The 22,510-nt window shown below is 37.2% G+C and overlaps 1 protein-coding gene across 2 annotated transcripts in view; it reads left to right on the top strand.

Moving 5' to 3' along the window:
* The window catches only part of ophn1 (oligophrenin 1), a 28,112-nt gene extending 8,906 nt beyond the window's left edge, over window positions 1-19,206 (top strand). For both annotated transcript variants that reach the window (XM_086098700.1, XM_086098699.1), the window contains 17 exons: window positions 1,020-1,149; window positions 1,251-1,351; window positions 1,440-1,531; window positions 2,521-2,599; window positions 5,507-5,540; window positions 5,624-5,686; window positions 6,570-6,644; window positions 8,241-8,325; window positions 8,549-8,607; window positions 10,460-10,565; window positions 10,657-10,816; window positions 11,879-12,035; window positions 13,492-13,758; window positions 13,833-13,971; window positions 17,369-17,419; window positions 17,564-17,612; window positions 17,716-19,206. In XM_086098700.1, the coding sequence (XP_085954826.1) occupies window positions 1,020-1,149; window positions 1,251-1,351; window positions 1,440-1,531; window positions 2,521-2,599; window positions 5,507-5,540; window positions 5,624-5,686; window positions 6,570-6,644; window positions 8,241-8,325; window positions 8,549-8,607; window positions 10,460-10,565; window positions 10,657-10,816; window positions 11,879-12,035; window positions 13,492-13,758; window positions 13,833-13,971; window positions 17,369-17,419; window positions 17,564-17,612; window positions 17,716-17,727 (1,659 nt within the window). In that variant the 3' untranslated portion in view covers window positions 17,728-19,206. The remainder of the gene's footprint in view (window positions 1-1,019; window positions 1,150-1,250; window positions 1,352-1,439; window positions 1,532-2,520; window positions 2,600-5,506; window positions 5,541-5,623; window positions 5,687-6,569; window positions 6,645-8,240; window positions 8,326-8,548; window positions 8,608-10,459; window positions 10,566-10,656; window positions 10,817-11,878; window positions 12,036-13,491; window positions 13,759-13,832; window positions 13,972-17,368; window positions 17,420-17,563; window positions 17,613-17,715) is intronic.
* The last annotated feature ends 3,304 nt before the right edge of the window (window positions 19,207-22,510 follow it).

Raw genomic sequence — 22,510 nt, 5'->3', positions numbered from 1 at the left:
GCGATCAAATCAGGGTGCATGTACCCAGCCCCTCACCCAAAGTCAGCCGGGATACACAGTAAAAACTTTTGAGACAAAAATAACTCAGTTTGGGTCAAAAATGGACCAATCCACTATTTGGGTCATTTTGACCCAACTTTCTGGGTTGCTGATTGGTCGCCAGTCAATGAAGGATGATTGTAAAGGGGCATAATGTGGCAAGCATGACAGTCAAACTGAATAAACCACTACCCTACCAATTACTCTAAATTGCGTACAAATGAACCCAATTTGGGTCAAAAATGGACTGATCCACTACTTGGGTCAACTTGACCCAACTTTCTGGGTTGATGTGTAAAACAAAACACCCCACTACTGCACTTCCAAACGCGCAAGTATTCAAGTCGTAGTTTGTTAAATTTTTTATTAATTCTTTCATTCTTCATTACATTAATGCATTTATTTTGTTTGATGAGTTTTTTTCCCCCCCAAACCCATACTGTGCCCCTCTCTTATGGAAGCATAGTTTGGGGTAGTTCTCCCCTTATTTATGTTTTTCTTTTTAATCTAAGAAAATCGAAGCACTTTTTGCTGACCTGGCAGGCTTCTCATTCTGTCTTCCTGTGTTGGTCATTTTTTTTATTATTTTTTAAACAGGTTGTAACTGTTAAGTGAAATTCGTTGCGCTGTACTTGTGACAGACAATGACAAATTTTACTCTAATTCACTTCCATTTTTTGGGGGGTCAAATTGCTCAAAATAATAATTGATCATAAAAAAATGTTTAACCCGATTTTGGTTATTTTTGACCCAACTTTTTTTTTTTTTGCGTTTTGGTTCCAGCTCACATGTGACCCTACTGGGGTTAAAGGTTATAAAAATGTCAGTTTACTACTTGTTCATTGAATGCAGTGATATCAGGGATATGTGGCTAACTTAAAAATAGATCTGATAGAGCCACTAAACCCAAATTGAAGACTTCAAATGCAAATTCAGCCTTAATCCGAATCCCATCAAGCGTTGTGCGGTTGTGCCCGCAGACGAGGAACCACTACGAGAGCACTCGAGAGGAGATGGAGGACCTCATGAAGCGAATGAAACACTCCTCGCAGATCTGCAAAAGGCCCAGTTGGCTGCCTATGGCGAGCTATCTGTATTGTCATGAGAAGTGTAAGTGGAGCGGGCGTGAGATACTTGTACAAGCTTGTTTAAAATTACCTCTCTCGCACGTTGGGTTTGAGGTGCGCCTTGTTTTGTTTCCATCCCAACAGGGGCCCTGGGTATGACGTGGGTCAAATACTACTGCAAGTATCACACAGAGGGAAGATTGCTGGTCATGGTTCCTTGTGAACAGAAAACCACCACTAAGCAGGTGTCACAAAAAGGCATCCTTACTATATATTTGAAATAAAAAACCAACAAACTGTAATGTGTAATATTCTAACTATCATTCCCTTCAGGGACCCACGCTGCTGACCCTGAAGTCTTGCGTCCGCCGGAAGACGGATTCTATAGACAAGCGCTTTTGTTTTGACGTGGAAGTTAATGAGAGGTTAGTGAAGCAAATTTGAGACGAGGCGTTTTGGACGAACCTGGCGGGGTAAACGGGTGACGGGTGAAGTGAACAGGTTGCTTTCCAAGGACGGCGAGTGAGGGCGAAATAGACCGTAGCCCGAACATTCCCGAAGCGTTGCAAACAGATGGGAGACCAACACGACAAGCTCATATTTATTGATGACAAAATGCATTCTAAACACATGGAGACGCCTGCTTGTCGTGCGGGCGTTTTTCAATGTTTAAATGACTGCTGAATGACGCATGGAGGGATTTGTGAGTGTTCTGTAATGTTGAGCAACTAATTAGAGTCCTGTTAACAACATGATGAGGTCTCAGCTTGTCTGATAGACTGCAGGTGGCAGTAGTGTCTTTTGCAGTGAAACTCACTCTGGCGGGTCCCACTCTAAAGAAGCTTCTTGTATCTTTTCATTCAATATCTGGCCAGAAAAAGAACAGAATGACATTTTATTTAATTTGAATACATTTTTGTTATATTGTGTAACAGTTAAATTACATTTAAATATATAGTTTTTATTATATTAATTAATTCATAATTAATTGTTATTTATATATATAATGTATAATATTAATATTAATATTATATGTCACTGCTGAACATATATTTAGATCAACAGTTGTGTGATTAGTGAAATTGGCCAAAGAAAGACAGTTGCTTGAGTTGATTTATTGATAAAGCTACACGCGTCATTTTCAAGTGTTGTTTTGTTGCTACTGTAGCAGAAAATATGAGACAGACCAGTTTTGATTTGATTTGCATCACATTGTGCTCTTTTTCCACTATTACAATAATGGTTAAATCAAAGTTGCATTCACGTCATATTTAAAATATTGACATGATCCAGGTCCAGCTTTCAACGAGAGCTTAAGTGCTAAACGTTATCATAGTCGATCAATGATTTTTCTAACTGAATCATTTCATTGCAACCTTCCCCTCTTTAATGGCATTTGTGACCGTTTCCATAGAAACACGCCCGTCACGTTCCAGGCTCTTTCGGAGGAAGACAGGAAGTTGTGGATGGAAGCCATGGACGGAAAAGAGCCTGTGAGTTGACGTTTCTCTCATCTCCGATTATTCCTCCGAGAGATATTTGGTAGAACTGAACTCCAGAGTAAATAAAATAGGAGGTGAAGCAGGCAGACAAGTGAGTCTCCTGCCGACAATGTCTTCTTCCAGTCTGTGTGGAAGCTCTTTTTTATATACAGTATAAATACAGTGATACCTTGACTTATATATTTATAAAATAGTGCAAACAATTAAACACAAAAATACAAAATGAGACCAGCTGCTGTTGGCCACAATTCACGTTCAGCTTAACCGACGCCAAATAAAGTTTCTATAAAATGTATTGAACTGGAAATTATTTTTGAAATATGAATCTCATAGTTATCTATCAACCAAATAAATAATATAGAGCAAACTTGTCATTATAGTCGGGGTTCCTTTTAATAGTTCAACTGAAAATAGTTCAGGATTTGTTTCTACTTGAAATTATTTTGTAGCTACATATGCAGTACATCAAATAAATAAAGGAATATTATAACGTTTATTTTATAAAATGTATTTAAAGCCAAGCCTTTAAAAAAAATCTATTTAGCTTTACTTCTAGACAACAAAATAAAGTTTGCTTGTATACACAAGAATTTAAAAAACAAAAAAATATTGATTCCAGAAAAAGGAAAACCAATTTCTCATTTTTATTGTTTAAAAATACCCTCAAATTTAGAAAAGTTGCTTCTCAAATGAAGCCATTGATTTTCAAAGGTACTGTAAAATTATAAAAATGTGAAAGTTGATTTGATAAGGAAGTAACTTGGCACATGTTAAACCCTCCCCAAAATGCTATCATTGTTAAAGCAGTCGTCACGTCAATTATGTATTTTAGAACTTACAGCAAATTGTATGTGTCACAAAATTGCTTCAATCAACTCTGGGATGGAAAAAAAAAGTGACTTTTTGTGGTAGTTCTTCATTTGTGGGGTAATCATGGCTTCTTAGTTAGCTTCTTAACTAATTAGTTCAGTAAGGTGATCAGGCAAAAATAACATTTTCCAAGCCAGAATAAAGCGTGTGGTATACTTTCAAATTTAATTGTGTGTCAGAATGACACCTGTTTTCTCTTAAAAGTCCTAAAACATAGACCAAGTCACACAATGGGACTTTTTATATCTCTTAAGTGGAAACAAATCGAGTGTTTGATTCCTGTATTTGATGTGACGAATATAAAAACTCACAATGGTGGTGGGATCCTCCGAGCTGTAGACAAGTAAACAGATATTGTCACGAGATGGGCAGAAGAAAAAAAGAGACGTTTTTGGGTGCCCTTTTCCTGTGCAACTTCCCTAAATATTCACTCAATCGTGAGTTTTACAGTTAGAATTGCAGCAGTACAAAAAAGTTAAATAAGTTCGCATAGTTGTCATACTTTGTGGAACGTTAATTGACAATTCTATTTCAGTTGCTTCGTTTGCCTTTTCATTCTAATATTGTGTTGTCCTGCAGTTTTACGGTGCTTGAGTGCATGTGCAATGCTTACCTTTTTATTCATTTATTTTTAATACAAAAATATAATGAATCCATAAATTATTATTATTGTTACTACCTCAATTAAGATGTCGAATCATTGCAGTCCTGAATATAACTTTTTTTTTTTTAATGGTTGAGTATATTATACTTGATTAATTTCTGGTATTTCAGGGAGCCTGCTCTCAAATGTTGTTACTTAAAAGGTAAATTCTGTTCAAAATCCTTCCATTCTTTCTCAAAAGTGGAAAATGTGGAAAGCATTAAAAGTCTGCATTATAGCACTTCATGAAGTAGGATGGTCTCAAAGATAAATTGTGTTAGTCAAAAACTGCAATCTGCCACGTGGCTCTTTAGTCCCTTTTTTGGGGGAAGAATAAAAAAATTATATATATATATATATAATATTCTTCAAATTAATTAATGATTAAATGAAACATGGATTAAATATTCAAAAAATAGAGTCAAATCTTTTAAATTGTCACAAAAAGAGAGATGAAAGGCAGATGAAAAAGTTTTTTAAAAATACCTGCATATCCAAAAAGTGACCGTAAAATGTCCAAAAAGAAAGAGGAAAAGTGGAAAATTACCATAAAATGTCGATGAAATTGCCACAAATGTCAGAGAATTGAATAATAAAAAAAAAGACAGAGAAGAAAAAGTTCAAAAGGTAACCATAAAATGTCCAAAAAACGAGAGAAGAAATACCCAAAATGACCATAAAATGCTCACAAAATTGCCAAAAATGTATAGCAAAAAGGCAGAAAAAAAAGAAAAAGTAGTATATCCATAAAATTGCCAACATTTTTTGAAATTTGACGGAAAGGTAGAAAAGTCTAAAAATGTATGAAAAAAAACCGGAAGATGAAAAATGAAGGTATTGGATGCTTCATATTTTTTATGTTGCAGCTCTATTGAGCTCTTGGGCCTTCAGTACAGATTTTTTAGTTATTTATTTGGCCTAACACGTCTCTTTTGACAGGAAAGGTTGCTGGTCTAATACATTTGTTAAGTTTGTTTTGTTTTATTACTCAGTCATGGCCAGGATGCTCTTGTAGTAAGAGATTCTTAATTTCCATGTTAATTAGTAAACTTAACTGAAGTAGCACAGCACATCAAAATGATGAAACCTTATTAATAATCATTAGCAGTGAGAATCAGTCATTTTCTTTGCCAAAGTGGAGAATGACATCTGACTAATAATGGAGTTGTTTTTCAGCTCACAACACGGTGTAATCAAGCGTCACTCTTTAGCAGCCGGCCATGTCAACCATAACAAAAATATATATATTGATCATCATTCTTCTTATTATTCGTGTATTGACAATGTGTAAACAAGCAGCTCTAACAAAAAAAGCGTTTCATTGTTTCATAATTTCACAGTTTTGCCCTCATCTTTTATTTAATCTGACATTTTTCCCATTCCAGATATATCACTCCCCAAATCACAAGCAAGCAGAAAGTAAGTGGGCTATTATTATTACGCTGAGTGGGCAGCGGTAAAGAATGTTCAGAGTTGACTAACCTGCGCATTTGATTTGACAGTGGAACTCAATGAAATTGGATTCAAGTTTGTGCGGAAGTGCGTCAATTACGTGGAAGAAAAAGGTGAGGAGTATTGTTAATGGTGGAGTTTTTTTTTTTTTTAATACCCTGTCTTCGCAAGCCTGTTGTTGTGTTAGTAGAGAGACTCATATTTGTGTCATTCTTTTTAACAACACCATCACTGCGATGATTTCAGTCAGGAGTGATGAATGTATGCAAAGCAATGAATGATCACCCCAGAGCTCCTACTGCTGATCACAGCCAGGGGGCGTACATGTGCAGCGTCTTACAACTGCCATGATGCATTGGCTAGCCACCTGTGGGCAATAAATACAGTCATCGGTTCATCTAACATGCGTGTTTTATAAGACGTGTAATTTGATGATACAGCACTATGTATTTGGTATGCTGTTTGTATGTAATTTTAATTTGCTTTGTTTTATTTTATGGGGACTACAGATGGAAACTAGCATTGTGCTAAATCTGGTGCGGCCATCTTTTTTAATGTTACTGCACACTGTCCTTTGAATAAACTAAACTAAAACTTTTTAAGATGTGTAAGGAGGCCAAAGTACTCCGTGAATTGGTGCAGAACGCAAAACAGAAAGGCCCGAAGTGAGATTCAAACCCTTGAACATCACTCAGAACTGTGAGGCAGATGTGCTAACCACTAAGGCACCGAGCTGCTGTTATTGTGTTCACTTAAGTAAATAATTTATATGCATTTGAAAGCAGATCAATAAATCACATATGTTTTCAGATTAATCATTTTATAGGAATTTAGCATGCCCCTTTGTTTGAGACCAGACTAAGTACATAAAATGACACATTCCTAAATGAGGAAGACCATCTGTCTGTCTATCTAAGCACTCCGTGGAGAAGCATGTGGTACATTTCCATTTCTCTTTTTGTCAGACCAAACTTTTTCTCACCCCTCATTTTGCAGGAGTCACACAAGAGGGTGTGTACCGAACAGTTGGCAGCAACATCCAAGTGCAGAAACTTCTAAATGCCTTCTTTGGTAAGAAATGAGCAAGTGAACCTTATCTGCCGCCCATTCACACTTGCGCACCTCGCGTGTCCGACTGCTCGATGCAAACGGTTCCGCAGCTTCTGTCATGAGTGGAGTTTTAGCCACCGGCTCGCGGTGCACAAGCTCTGCGGGGCACTGCTTCGACAAATTGCACTTTGCGAAGTAATGGAGAAGCAGATGTGATGCATGTGTGGCAGTGCTATTTCATGTGCATTTTTTTTTTTTGGGCCAAGCATCTGGCAAATATAATTAAGTGTTTAGTGCCTAAGTGGTTGGTATTCTCTCAGGGAAATAAATAAATAAATGTTGAGCGTCGATTAATCAGATTATTGAATTGATTCATAACGTACGTAAGAATAAAATGCGGAAAAAAAGGAGATGCTTGCTATTTAAAACGGTGAACAAAAACATTTTTATTATTGGGGAGGCAATAACTAAAGGTTTGAATTCTCCTGCGGACACACACAAAAAAACACTCTTCATATGATGACTATATGGAAACCCTGACATGGTTTCACAGTCAAACCGGCATTCTGAGGGAAACTATAAACACGATGAGGCCAGCGATAAAATGAGTTTGACCCTCTTGATTTAGTCTTCAATTAACCGAAGCAGCAATGTTTTTGGAACGTGTACTCTAAAAACAGTTGGGTCAAAAGTAACCCAATTATGGATAAAAAATGGACCAATCCACGTAATATGTCAATTTGACCCAACTTTCTGGCTTGTTTGATACAAAATGACCCAATTTTTTGACCCAAGTAAAAGGATCTGACTAATATTTGAGTTGTTTTACACTAAAAGACCCATGTCTTGACAACGTTGGGTCTTTTAGTGTAAAACAACTCATAAATATTAGTCAGGTCCTTTACTTGGGTCAAAAAAAAGAAAGAAAGGCCATTTTGTATAAAACAAGCCAGAAAGTTGGGTCAAATTGACCCAAGTCGAGGATCAGTCCATTTTTGACCCATAGTCGGGATGTTTTTGACACAACTGTTTTTAGAGTGTGGAAGGAAGCTAGAGTACATTTTTGAGTTACATTAGAACAGAGCTCATTAACCAAGGACCCCTTGTACAAAGTTTCATGCCAGTCTTCAAACTTAATCCAACTCTTGTCATTGGATTGTGCAGGTGTACCTAATGTTTGTGTTTTTATTTTATTTATTACAATAATTTCTGGACTATAAGCCCCCGCTACTTTTTTTTTAGTTGCATTCGACCCTGCGGCTAATACAAAGGTGCGGCTTATCCATCAGATCACAAGGGGGCGCAATTTTTTAAATAATAACATCTGAAATTAAACTGTCAAATTAGTTGAGTAGATTTTACACATCAAATGTCTTTATAATTCACAAGAATGAAAGACTTTGCCCAAATTTGGGATGGCGGAGGATGAATTTATGGGGGCACTTATCGCCCGTAATAAACAGACAAAATCTACAAGCGATAATCACAGTTGTTCACACTTACACTTTTCTTACTTTGACAAAATATCTGTCCATGACACCTAGGTAGTGTTATATCTAGTGTAGCATATCATTAGCTTTTGTAACACTTCATCTGCTGCTTTGTACTCCTTTGCAGGTCCTGTAAACTCAGGGGATGTGGACCTGCATTGTGGCGACTGGGACATTAAAACTATCACCAGTGCAATGAAGTTCTATTTAAGGTGTGTGAGTACGTACATGTAACTATACAAAAATATATATATATATTTTTAATTTAATTTATTATTTTGACCTAATGTGTACTTGTGCAGTTCTGGATCTATGCATGTGCTTCCCTGACTGTTTTCAACTGTGGTAGTAAACCACGAGCACTGCGCTTTGCCATGCAGTTAATGTCAAGGCATTGCGCTCTAGTGTTTTACGAGTGCTTTTATTTGTTCGCAGAAGTCTGTCTGAGCCGCTGATGACCTACGATCTACACCGAGACCTTGTGTTAGCTGCAAGTAAGGCACATTTTGGGACCAGCCTAGTTCTTAAGACCAAGGGAATTGGGTTTATGATCTTAACTACTCTTACACAATATGAATATAAGTTAATTTATCAAACACTTATTCGCTTTGCCCCCTTGTTCTCCCCTTGAAACGTCATCTTTCCAAGACATTTTGGAGAATTCTCTGCTTCCAATTTGGTAACACTTGAGAGAATGCTATTTCAATCCCGCAGTTCGCAAAGCAAGCGCCATCAAGGCAGAATTGGATGAGTTTTGTGTTGAGGAACTCAACTTTTAGAGCAAAGAGTGGAAGCTGTTTTAGCTGCAAAGTGGGGGCGGCTAAATGTTTTCTTCCATTACCACCTGCTACAGCTGTAGTGCCTCGTTGTCCCAAATTTCCCATTTTTTGTTAATCCACTAAAGTTAAATGTGAGATGAATGGAATGGACTACTAAAAACTAATAACGGCTAATTATTTATTGTCTTAGCCTATGCTAAATGGATGGCAATCACGATTAGCATTAGCACACTAGCGATGACTATTTACAGTAAACAAACACCAACCACCATTTAGTTCACACATACATCATTATAGCTAAGTAGAATTGAGTGAATATAACTATTATCTTGTGTATGAGCATTATTAAACACCAATCAAATTAGCCTATGCTTAACAGTTAGCAATCGCAGTTAGCATTAGTACGTTACTATTAGTACGTTAGCGTCAATGACCAATTCAGTTAGCAATCGCAGTTAGCATTAGTACGTTACTATTAGTACGTTAGCGTCAATGACCAATTCAGTTAGCAAGCGTGATTAGTGTTAGCATGCTAGTGCTTACCATTTTAGGTAAACAAACACTAGCTACCATTTAGTTCACACATACATCATATCTGCATTATGCATGTAATAGTGTCACTGATGATGCTTCAACAAACGACTGTAGCTAACAGGGTTAGCTACAGTGAGCTCAATAACTTCCTGTCCACTGCGTGTGTCTGCAAAAAAGGTTCGAGCTTCGAGGCAGACATTTTCAGTCGACCTATTTATATCCGGCTTGGTTGACTTTTTCTCACAGCCCTAATAAACAGTAAAAAACAAGCACTCGTGGACTTTTTTTTTTTGAAGAACTCTTGTCTGACACACTGCACGCTCAGGAAGTGCAGAGTATTATATATGTCAGGCTGATAAAGTAGCATTGGCGTCGTAATATGGGAGCATTTTTACTACTTTCATGCAGATGGCGTGGGTTTGATTCCTGGCCATTACCCCAATAACCAATTGGTCTTCTCCCACACTGGTCCTAAGCCCAAATAAATGGGAGTAAAGGGTATCCAGTGTTAAATGTGAGTGACTTGCTGTGGTGACCACAGATACCGTACAGCATGTATGGTATGCATTTTGTCGATGAAAATCTAAGAGAACCCTTTTGTACCCATTGTGTTATCCACAGTTGGATAGAAATGGAGCGCTGGCTGGAAGTTCAGCTGCAGGACAGCTGATTAGTTTAAGAGGGGAAAAGGAAATCTGAGTCAAGTTAGTCAACATCGTAAAACGGAGTTTAATAGCAGAAGTCTTTCATTCTTGCCGGATGTCCCACTGGGAGATCCTCAAGACAAAGGATGGTTTTAGTTTCCTTCAAAAGACTCTTCCTCAGATGAACTCAACCTTGTTTTATTGGTTGTAATGTTATTTCTTTTGCGTTTTATAGACGCCCCACAGTTTTACACAATTCGTTTCAGTAGCAGCTCTATTGGATGCACCATTCAACTTGTTCTGTTTGCTTTAACAAGTCGGCCTAATATTGTATGCATTCTGCAACGCTGACTTCTTTTCCTGGCGTCCAAACCTTTTGTTTTAATTAGAATCAGACAGTCTGGACTTCCGACTGAGCGAGATTCACTCCCTTACCTACAAATTACCTGAGAGAAATCGGGAGATGCTGGAGATGCTTCTTAAACACTTGGTTGTGTGAGTGCCGGCACATTTTGTCCTCCCGCATACTAATATGAGAGATGTCACAGTTAATTTTACACTCAAAAAGTGTTATCTTTATCACCAGTGTGTGCAGTCACAGCAAAGACAACCTTATGACTCCTTCAAACATGGCCGTCATCTTTGGACCCACACTGATGAGAGCGAAGGAGGAGACGGTGGCCGCCATGTTGGACATCAAATTCCAAAATATTGTCGTGGAGATTCTCATCGAGGAATACAAAAAGGTACGCATTTTTCAACAGATGCATTTTTATTTGTAGAATAAGATCGATATCAGTACAAGTACTCAACTCCTTACCGATACAAACCACTATGTCATTAATACTTTTGACACATAAAATCCCCCCCACATAAAAATTTCACTTTTAATTTCTAGTTCTTGATTGTAAAACGGCCACAAGAGGACGGCATGAAATAAGGTTGGGTATCGACTGGATACCGATAACTAGTATCGGTACTCACCCATTTCTATAGAATACAATAAAAATGTTTTTTTTATTTTTGTGTGTGCAATTTTTGGACTTAAAAAAATCTAGTAGCATTGGCCCGGCAGCACTTTTAACATATTTTGTGCCATCGCTGTTAGTATAATAGACCGATATGCTTTTTTAATGGTCGATACTAATAGTAGTCAGGAGACAACCGATATTTGAAGCAGATATTTATTTGTAGAAAAAAATGGCAAATTGTGGCAATGGGGAGCAGTTAGCACGCAGGCTAAATACTTCCCATTGGCTACTAGCGGGCACTAGCATCGAGGCAAGGTAGCTTCTTTCTTTTTTTTTTATATAGTGCATTTAACGATGAAGTCAATCCACACGTGTAAACATGACATTCTGATTAATATTGCATTTGTGGAACACGAGTTAAGCAGCAAAATCCATCTCAGGGGGCGGCCATTTTGCCACTTGCTGTCGACTGAAAATGACATCACAGTTGCTCAGGTAACAACCAATCACGGCTCAGCTTGAAAAAAGATAGGTTGCTACTCGAGCCCTGAGCAACTGTGATGTCATTTTCAGTTGCCAGCAAGTGGCAAAATGGCCCCGCCCCCTGACATGAATACAAACGGGTGGATGTAGCAGATGAACTCACAACAAAACACAATATTCATCAGAATGTTGTATTTAGACTCACGGGGGCTTCATAGACCATATTATTGTGAAACAATAATTTTGGCTTGCCCTCCACATGAATGCGCAAGATTAAAACGATGTGCTTTACACATTTGAAAGTGTTACTGCAACTGTGAAGTTACTCACTGGAAGTTTGACCATGATTGACAGATTTTCAGTCATATGCCGGAGGACAACAACGCCCCGCCCATCCCTCCTCCGCGCATCACCCCGAGAAAGCGGCAGCCCATCACCATCTCCAAGCGGCCGCCTCGTCTTTACCCGCCTCTGAGCCACGAGCACTTCCTCCAGCCGCAGCACACTGAGAGTAATTACCACCCTGCTATCATCATCTTCATCATTATCTTCATCATTATCATTATTCCGTCATGTCATTACTTTGTAATGTTTGGACACATTTCGAGAAGAGCTGCAACAAAACACACTTGTGGGGGTCATTTTGTTGATGCCGCCCTTATGGGGCACAAAATGTGTATTTAGTCTGTCTGTTAAATACAGTTATTACTTCCTTCTACATCTTTGTTGTAAACTCTGGATATTTCACATTTTTCCTCCGTGTTTTCGTCCAAATCGTGTAATTTTCCGTCCATTTAAACCTCTTGTTAAGTGGGTGGTTCTGTAATATCTCGTTCACTTTGGCGGCGATACTTGGCGCACCTGCAAATTGTCCTCCCGATGCGTCTTAGCTGTGCTAAACCACCACCGAAAAGAAAGTGGGGAATTTGGAAAGATATCTTATTCAAGCATACGTCGATTGGTTCGAAGGGATGTATTTTCTTTTCCGTGTTGTATACGGAGCCGAAATAAACCATTCTTAAATATTACTAGGGATGTTCGAGTACACAACCCTTGAGGAGTCACTGATACAACTAGTCCTTTTGATATATAACATTTCCTCCCCAAAATAAAAATAAAAAAGACCTATGATATCTTTTTATTAATGGCAATTTTCTATTTTTCTGATTTCTAGTTCCTGATTGGTAGTACCGATACCTTGAAATAAGGCCTGGTATTGGCTGGTATCAGTACTCGCCCATCACTAATAAATTACAAATTTTTTTGTTGTGTTTTTCCGAAACCGTTTTTTGGCCCCCCGATTCAGATACCCAGTTATTTTTTTCTCAACATGAAAAAGCTGAACTGCCATTGGTTTAGAGCTATGGAAGACCAAAACTGCCAAAATTAAAAATAAATAAATGACTAAATAAATGACTAAAAGTGAAAATAAAAAAACGGATATAAAAAATATATAATTTGAAAATTAAATAAAAATAAATGGAAAAAAAAATTATATATATATATATATATATATATATATATATACAGTAGTATTTAATTTTTTTTTAATATCCTTGATACAACCCTGTCCAAAATTGTAGAAAAAAAATGACACCCCTCCCAATCCAATGATGCTTACAAAGTCCCCTTCTCCATCCCAAAAAGTCCCATTCAACATGCAAATAAATATTTTCCCTCCAGCATCTCAAGGCTAACCTCTGCATTTTTGCTAAACCCTTTCAGGCGTTCATGAAATGTGGTTGTTTTCGTCAGGATTCTACTCTAATATATTACCCCAATCATATTTCAGTTCCCAACAAAGAGCCAACCTTCAATTTTGTACATTCCTGCTTTACACCCTTTTATTCCCATAAATTCCCATGGAAAATTTTCAAGATCCTGTAATTTTGCAACCCTCTAGTAGTCATTTGAAGTTGAGCATCCCGTAAAGACTTTATGACGATATTTACTGTCATGTGTAACAGATGGCCAGAGTAGCGACTCAGCGGCAGAAGGCGACTTCTCTGCGAGCCCCGTTCCCCTGCAGAGGACCAAATCTTCAATCTGTGCTCCGCTCGTTCCTCGAGAACCTCCTCGCAAGCAAGCGCCGCTCTACAGAGCAACAACCGGCAAGGCGGACTTTGATGGCAACAAAGTAGAAAGGCCGGAGTCGTCTTCACTGGCGAATGGAGAGCCCGGAGTCCCCGTGAGTCGAGTGTCGTCATTCCCGGGCAGGAGACCTCTTCCTAAAGGTACCGTTTGCCAACACGGAATCTTCGGCAAACACTCAAAAGCTTTACATGGGATTGTTTATAATGCTTTCCAGGTGATTGTGATGGTCTGAGCAGAGCAGGCAGAATGCCCCCCATTTGCAGACCCCCGGGTAGGCCTCCCGAGCCGCCCTCCAGGCAACCTTCTTTCAAGCTACAGAGTGCAGCCAGCAACGATGGATCCGCCGCGTCCTAGTAAGTCCTTCTGCTCGGGCAGGGGTCAGCAACCTTTGCTGTCAAAAGAGCCATTTTAGGCCAAAAAATAAAATGAAAAATTCACATCTGTCTGGAGCTGCAAAACATTTGAACATTGTGATGAAGAAAACAGTTGGTGTTAGTCAAATGTGTTGAGGGCCCAATAGCTAATTAGAGCTGCACTATAAAAGAAATTTCAATACCTAGAGATTCATTTGCTTCTATATTTTGTCTTTTTTTCATACCTAATTTGTTCATACTTTTTAGACGTTTCTATTGTTCTGTAAATTTTCTGACATTTTTGGCAATTTTGTGGACATTTTATGGTTTTCAGGTTGTATTTTTTTGGGAAGGCAATTCCAAATACTTTTTATGGTAATTTTTTGCCTTTCCACTTGTTTTTGGACATAACAACTTTGACATAACATCAGGATGAAGTTGGCTCAAAAAACAATAACTTAACAATTTGGACTGATATTTTTATGAATATTTAATTATTCCTTTTTTATTTAACCATTAATTCATTTAAATATTGTATCTAAAAAAAATACGTAAACAAAAATCAACTTTTTGGGGGGGGGGGGGAGATCTACAGAGAGTCACTGGAGAGGGACTTTATTAAAAAACCACATGTGGCTCCAGAGCCGCAGGTTGCAGACCCCCGTGCTAGAGCTTGGCAAGCTAGGACATTAAAATAATAATAATAATTTCATTGTCAAAATGCATCCTTGCTGATATGAACTGCTTACACTAACAACATAACCGTGCGGTCATTGTTGCCAATGCTGTATTTTGGGACTTTCCCGCCCCCCCCAAAAAGTCACTAACACGTTTGTATCCCATGAGGAGAATCATTTTCACATTGTTTTCCGCGTGACAAAGGAGCCCAGTGGAAGGCAATCAAGAGTAAATGGCGCTCAACTTTGCCAAAGAAATGGTGCCCATTTATATTGATTATTTATCGTAATGTTGTAAACTTTTGACCTGAGGTATGCGTTTCCAAGCCGCAAATATTTTGCCGAGGTCGCCATGCCTCTCATGTACAAGTCAAATGCGTGAGAGAGCAGACATAAGAAGCAGCCAAACCATTCAGTTTGATGGCTCATTTTATGATGCAAATTTATTTAGGATTGTGCTTTGACAAAGGGGACTTTTTTTTTTTTTTCAAGAGAAAATCGATACAAGTAAATGCTGGGGGGGGGATTTTTTTTTTTTCAGATCTTCCAAGAGGGAAAAGAAAAAGTTGTTCTTGAAAATGCCGGTGTCATTTGCTTCTATACATGAATGAGGGAGGACATTTTTTTTTTTACATTGTAGTTTTTTTTAAGGCCATAATGTCCAGCCCGACATTCTTCTGTTCTTTTTTTATTATAGTCAGCATAAATCTCGAATCAAGCTGTTAAAAACATGTTAAAAGGAATTTTGTGTGTGCGTGTGCTGACAGTCACCTTGAAAAAGTCATTTGATACTTGACTGACTACTTGCTTTAAAAAGTAACTTAGTTACTTTAATGATTGCTTGCTTTAAAAAGTAACAGATTACAAAGTTACTTTTCTTTACCTTGTTTTTGGAACTTGAGAATAACATTTATGGTAGGCAGATTATTTGGACAAAGTGGAAATTTACTGTTCCATTATTCTCCACAATGAAAACATAACAACTAAAGGCAAAACAGGCAAATTACTAATCGTTTAAGTCTTTATTTTTTATTATTATTATTATTATTTTTTTTTTAATAAGTCATAAACTAAAATAAGGTGCCTGGTGAAAATGATGTCCGGTGGGATACGTTGTGTTCGTCTAGGACTGCGCATTTCTGGTTTTAAGTGGCCTCACAAAATCAAATCAACTCAAGGCACTTTTTTTTTGAGGAACAAGATGGCTATTTGTGTGGCGACCATCCGCTTGGACCGATCGGCTTGAGAAGACTTCACGGTCATAGGAGGACAATGCGCAAAATTAGGGGAGGGAATCATCAACAATGATGGTCGTCATAATTGATTTATTGGAGGGGAAAAACATCTTTCTTTAAAATTGAGTTTTTGTTCAAAAGTATTCACATGACGAGAGAACACAAACATCCCCCAGCATATTAAAAAGTGCACAGCTGCGCACGATGTCTTGAACCTCTCATGCCTAAAAACGACAAGCTCTTCAACTAGCCTCACAATGTACAGACGCGAGTGCCTCATCGTCTTCGCTCAAAAACAGCAGCGAAGCGGTCGGCCGCTGAGCGCAGATGGACTGTGACGAGTGAAGGAGCCAAGATGGAGACACAGTCATTGTGTTTGTCCATTTAGACCAGTCAGTCACGCAATTGAGCAATTTGCTACTTAGATGTGCGTTTTAGTCTTACTGGAAAGCTAAAACTACAATCAAATGAGTTCCTCAACCAAATATTTACCAGCTCAGTACTTTAAAAATCATACGGCAAATAGATGTTGACTGGTTTTGCATTTGATCCAAAATTGCCACATTGAAGCATACAAAAAAATGAATCGTGAGTTAACTATCGAAGTCATGCAATTAATTACAATTAAAAAAAGTAATCGCCTGACGCGACAAAAAAAAAAGAGAAAAGATTATTAAAAATTATGAGCGTCAGGCGATTAAAATTTTTAATCGTAATTAATCGCATGACTTCACTAGTTAACTCACTATTAATCACAAATGTTATATCTATTCTAAATGTACAATAAAAAAATTCTAGGTTTTTAAACTCTTAACACAAAAGTGGAAAAAAATGTTAATAGAAATAGTTTAAATAAATTTTTGACGTCTATAGCCGTCAATGGCAGTAAATGAGTTAACTAATAACATTTAGATCAAGATCATTTCCTCCACTTTTTGCTCTGTCAAGGTCCAAATTTTGAACATATCACATGAATGATTCCCAAGTAAGTGCAGATTGCTCCTGTTTTGGTACGCTTCAGCTGCTGTTTTGTGCAGGGGCTGATATTCTCTGGCAGGTTACAGGGGCTCTGAACACCCCAACATTTCTTTAGAAATCTGTTCAGGTAGCAGTTTTTCAAAAATGAATTATAAACATGCAATTGGTTGACAGATTTTTATGTACTTGATAAGATTGATTAAAAAAAGGAAAAAGTGGCCCCTGCATCCGTTGTTTTTTTTTGTCTATGTGGCCCTCAGAGGGAAAAGAGGAAAAATACCATTCCTACTTACAAAACCGTTGTGTGCCAAGCCTGCCATTTAGCTTCAAGAGGGTGCCAGTGACTGCTAACAGCTGCCTTCGCAAACACTTGTGGAAATAATAGGACAGGCTATTTTCTTAAATTGACGATATTGGTTGCCTTCATTAGCTAGAGACTTATTATGCATGTTCCTTTAAAAAAAAGAAAAAAAATCATTTATATTGTTGTTACTCTTTTTTTCACAGTGTTGCTTCAAAAGCAAAATTTTTCGAGAATGCCTCGAGAAAAGGTAGCAGGTACGTAAAAAATTTTTTTTTTTTTTTTAAATGGCACCAATCAATTGCTGCTTTGGATTGTGTACTTATAGTGCAGTGTAAATTAAGTCAATCGGACGGCGGCGGCGGCGGTCTGCATTGCCTAACGTCTCTTTTCTTATTTAGTACGCCAGCTTCCCAGTCAGCAGCAGCAGCAAGCAATGAAAAAAAAGAGGTAAGATTTGCCAGCGGAATCTTTTGCTAAACGTAGTCCTCACCTCTGGCGCTCCTTCCTACCGTTTTGAATACTTGAACGTGTTGTGGTTGTCTCCTGTCAGAATCCAAGCTGAACCGAGCGTTTCGGAAGCGGCAGTTGGCGATGCCAGTTAACGGGCCAACCCGTGATTGGCGATTTGAAAGTGGCGCGGCAACTGGCTGAGTATTTCCGCTTTGTTTGAAGGCAACGCGGCCGCCCAAGTGACTTTTGAATGTGCGTTCAAGGCCGTCGTCTTTTGTTTGAATGTCATTCCAATGTTTGTCCCTCTCGCTTTTTGTGTTACGTTTGTTGGAACGTACTTCTAATGCGGACACGTTTTAGTTCATCCATTTGTAACCTTTGCTAATCAAAATATTATTTATTAGTTTCAATCAATCTGTTTAACTCATTCACTGCCATAAATTCATTTAAAAAAAAATTATTAAAAATTAGAGGCGACAGGCGATTCAAATTTGTAATTGTAATTAACTCATTCACTGCCATTGACGGCTATAAACGTCAAAAATTCATTAGAAATATTTCTATTAGTTTAACATTTTTTTCCCACACTTTTCTTAACAAGAGTATGAAAACCTAGAAGAAAAAGTTTTACATTTAGAACAGATATAAAATTTGTGATTAATCGTGAGTTAACTATTGAAGTCATGCAATTAATTAAAATTAAAAAAATTAAAGCCTGACGCGATTTAAAAAAAAAAAAAGATTATTAAAAATTAGGGGCGTCAGGCGACATACACGCTTAAAATTTTGAATCGTAATTGAATCGCATGACTTCACTAGTTAACTCAAGATTCATCTCAAATTTTATATCTGTTCTAAATGTACAATAAAAAAAAGTCTAGGTTTTCATACTCTTGTTAACAAAAGTGGGGAAAAAGTTAAGCTAATAGAAATAGTTTACGTCTATAGCCGTCAATGGCAGTGAATGAGTTAAAAACGTGTTCATTTTACATCCAACAAGAATGGCCAAAGTGTAAAAAATGTTTACAATGTTTTTTTGTCATTCAGTTAACAACGTAGTTAAAATAAATCAATGGCTGAATTTTTTTGTTTTCCACTTCCACTGATTTCTGCTCATTTTTGATGTTACAAGTATTTTCTGTCCCTGTAAATCAGTTTTTGTAAAAAAAAAAAAAAAAAAAAGTTGGCTCTTCCAAAATATTTTAAGCAAATTTTGTTACAGTGAAGACTTTATTTCATTTTTATATGCCACATTTTATTCTTTTCGCACCACCTGGAAATTGCAGTTGTCGTGTTTCCTTTTGTTTTTGTAAAGAAGATAAATGTGAAAAATGAATAGTTGTTTGGGGGGAGGGGGGGGGCTGCCTGTTACCTCTGTGTTGTTAGTTTTTTTTGGTATGTCAAATCTTTCTAAATTGAAAATTGTATACATTTAATTTGATTTAAAGTAAAAAAAATAATAATTAAAAAAAGCTTTATTTTGCAGAATGGATTTTTGATTTCTTTCAAAACAAGTGCCTAGTGTTAAAATAAGCACTTTTTTTTTTTTTTTTACTCGAGAAAACCTGCTAATAAACAGATTGTCCCAACAGTAGTATGACAGCCAGTATTGTTTGTGACAGTAAACAGCTTGACTCTTAACACGTTTGTTCTTCGCAAGTTTTATAAACACAAAGAAACTGTTGTTGACAAGTGACCTGATGATTAAATATGGATGCAAAAAAAGCCTTTTGCTTGATGTACCAAAAAATAAAAAATGTATGTTTCAAAGGTATGGAAAAAGATGGGGGCTTATCTGCCCTGTGGTATCCCATTCATTTTTTTTCCCTCACTAGAACATTGCTCAATAGGTAAAGAAATAACTGCATTATTCTTAACAAGGAATGCAAAGTCTTGGAATGACACCTTTAATTGTTTCTGTGTCAACAGTAGAAACGTTATGTCGGCCGTGGACATGTGCATGCGTGTTCAGGCTTCTGTGCAGGCATGAGGGAATACGTCACAACCAAAACAACTTTTGTCTACAATGCTGTCATAAAAGCGGTTTGGGATTAAGATCTGGGTCAGGTGTGTGTGTTTTTTTTCTTCCTTTCCCAATCTTCACATTATTGCGTGTATACAAAGCCTTTCAAAAACATAAAGGAAAAGTTCTTAATTATGAAATTGACTGTTCAAGCAGTAAATATTTATTTTTTAAATTGTTTTCAGTTCATATCACTTCCTTTCCCCACATTTTAATATTGAAAAGGTCAGCGATGATAAAAACCCGTTTGTAATCAGGCATTGTATTTCTTTTCACATCCACTCCTCCCACCACATTAAACCTTCAGTGCCTGGCAGAGTTCCCGTGCTTATTTTTGCACAAACAAGGGAAAGCTCATCAGGATGAAGTTGGCTGAAATTCATGTCAATTGACTCGATTCATACTTTTAAGCAGCCAATTGCCACAGTAGGAAAGAGAAATACACATTTCTGTAAAAAGGCTTTAGACCTCAAATGTTGCCAGTCAGAACACCTCAAAGGTCTAAAGTGATTCTGGTATGAAGAGACAGAAAAACGTTCCGTGTTATTATGCATTATGATTTTTATTTGCCTTAGACGATTACATACTTCGTTACATACTTTGTTACATACTTACTACATACACAAACATACTTTGATATGTTTAGATAGAACCAACAAGAAGCCAATATCACAATACCAAAAGCAATACTGATTAATATATATTGTAAGGGTACAAAGTGGAGCACTTTAATATGCAGTAGACTGGGCACATACCAGCGACACAAAAACTTTTTCATGTTTTCACATTTTTGTCTGTGAAAAGCATATTATGGCCAAAATTAACATTTAGTATCAGCGTAGATTGAATGAATATATATATATTTTTTTTTTGTATTTTTTTTTTTTTTTGAGCTTTGGACACATTGAAGCAGAACACAACAAAGACGTTCATCGTTTGCAATGCTTGTTATGAATTAGCTGCTTACATATGTTAACTCGACAACATGCTGTCTTGATCAATGACCTCTGGAATTTTAGCTCATGTTCAATAAACTAAGGTAAGCGATACCACACAGGAAGCAGACGTATAAAAGTATTATTAAACCACAGCTAGATGACTTAATGGGAGCCGTGGATAAAATTGTATATATATATTTTTTTTAAATCTATGCAACTTGATATTTATTTCCGGGATAACTGATTGAAATTGAAAATCGCTCCACGTGGTCCTTGGGAGCCTGCGGGCTCCATGTTGATGACTCATGGTTTACAGCATATCAAATTTGGTGGCACCTATATCAAAAAACGTATCTGCACAACGCTGCTCAAGTTGGGTTATTTTGATAAAAAAAAACGGTTGGAATCGCTCTAAAACAGCCAATGCATTTTCTTGTTTCTCACAATTTGGTGGATTTTCAAACAGGTAAATATTAATTTATTTTCTAACCAATAATGTCTGACTTTGATTATGAGCCCGGTTTTAAATGAATTGTGAAATAATAAAAAAAGAATGTCAAAATCTGTTTTCTTTTTGTTGGAATTGTGACGAAAAACTGCACAACGGTAGGCAAGACTTCCAATATTGAACTGGTTGAATTGAAAGTAGCCATATTGGAAATAGTTTTTTTTTTTTTTTTTTCAAGGCGTTAGATAAAACAGATTCTTTCTTGGCACAGAAGGTCGTGCCAGTTCAGAGTTGGCCGTCTCTTTTTATTTGTTGTCCCGTTGGAACATTTTTCTAGCCTCTTCTGATAAGGATGTATCTGGCAACGATGAAGCCGTGTTAGCACAGCCCACAGGCGCTTGTGAGTAGATCAAAACTTTATTTCATTTTTTTTTTGTCATAGCCTGCGTTTTCTATCTCAACTGTATTTTTTGTCATAGCCTGCGTTTTCTATCTCAACTGTTTCAAAGTGAAGGGAGTCTGCCACGCCACTAATACTTGAAGTACACATGCACAATGCAATGAGATTTAATGCAAAAGCTCTTATCAAATGCTGTCAAAAGTGGACACATTTTGCCTTTCCTCTAAAAAACATCAAACAAGTCAAATCACATTTAGTGAACCAAGTTATACAATTGCACGTCAAGCCAGGGGTGCTCAAGTTCGGTTCTCGAGAGCCCCTATCCGGCGCAGCTGAATCTAATGATGCAGAAGCCTGCTAACGATCCTGATCGTGAATCAGGTGTGTTAGCGGAAAGAAACACGGAAAACAGGCTGGATAGGGTGCTCTCGAGGACCCAACTTGAGCACCCATGCGTTAAGCGTAAGAATGACAACACACTACATTCATGTGTATTTCAATGAAGGCAATATTGTGGTCCAAAAATTATTATTTACAACAAATTGTTGACATGCTGGTCCACTCCTCCCATCCATACATACATTTTTGTAACAATGACTTTTATTTAGCATTGTCGATAAACGTTTTTTCTGTGAGCCTGACGATGTAAATATATGAGCTCGGGTGTTAGATTACATTTTATATCTATTATTGCGTACTTCCATGTTGTCAATTTGTAGTTTTGATGCTTATAAAGTTATTTGCGGGTTGTTCCGTGTGCTCAGGGAATGTAAACGTAGCCAAATCAGATTGACCTCACTTGAAATGGAGGCGTAACGGACATAGGTATGGTATCCGAATTTGGACCAAAAGTGTCAATCCAGCCTACGTCATATAATGGCTGACAAAGAGAAGTAAAAAAAACAAAAAAACACTTTGATTGTATTGTAAAATTAAGTAAAAAAATAAATAAATCTATAATTAGCATAGCATTTTAATTTAGTTTTTTTTATTGTTTGAAGTAGTGCATATTTACTAGCCATTGACACTGTCAGAAAGGTACTAATTTAATATATTTATATATCATTGTAGTGTTTGGCAGTAGCA

The sequence above is a fragment of the Leptonotus elevatus genome, chromosome 16 (assembly GCF_054856555.1).
Source record: "Leptonotus elevatus isolate MCC_2025b chromosome 16, RoL_Lele_1.0, whole genome shotgun sequence".
Taxonomy (NCBI): domain Eukaryota; kingdom Metazoa; phylum Chordata; class Actinopteri; order Syngnathiformes; family Syngnathidae; genus Leptonotus; species Leptonotus elevatus.
This window is presented reverse-complemented; position numbering and strand designations above follow the sequence as displayed.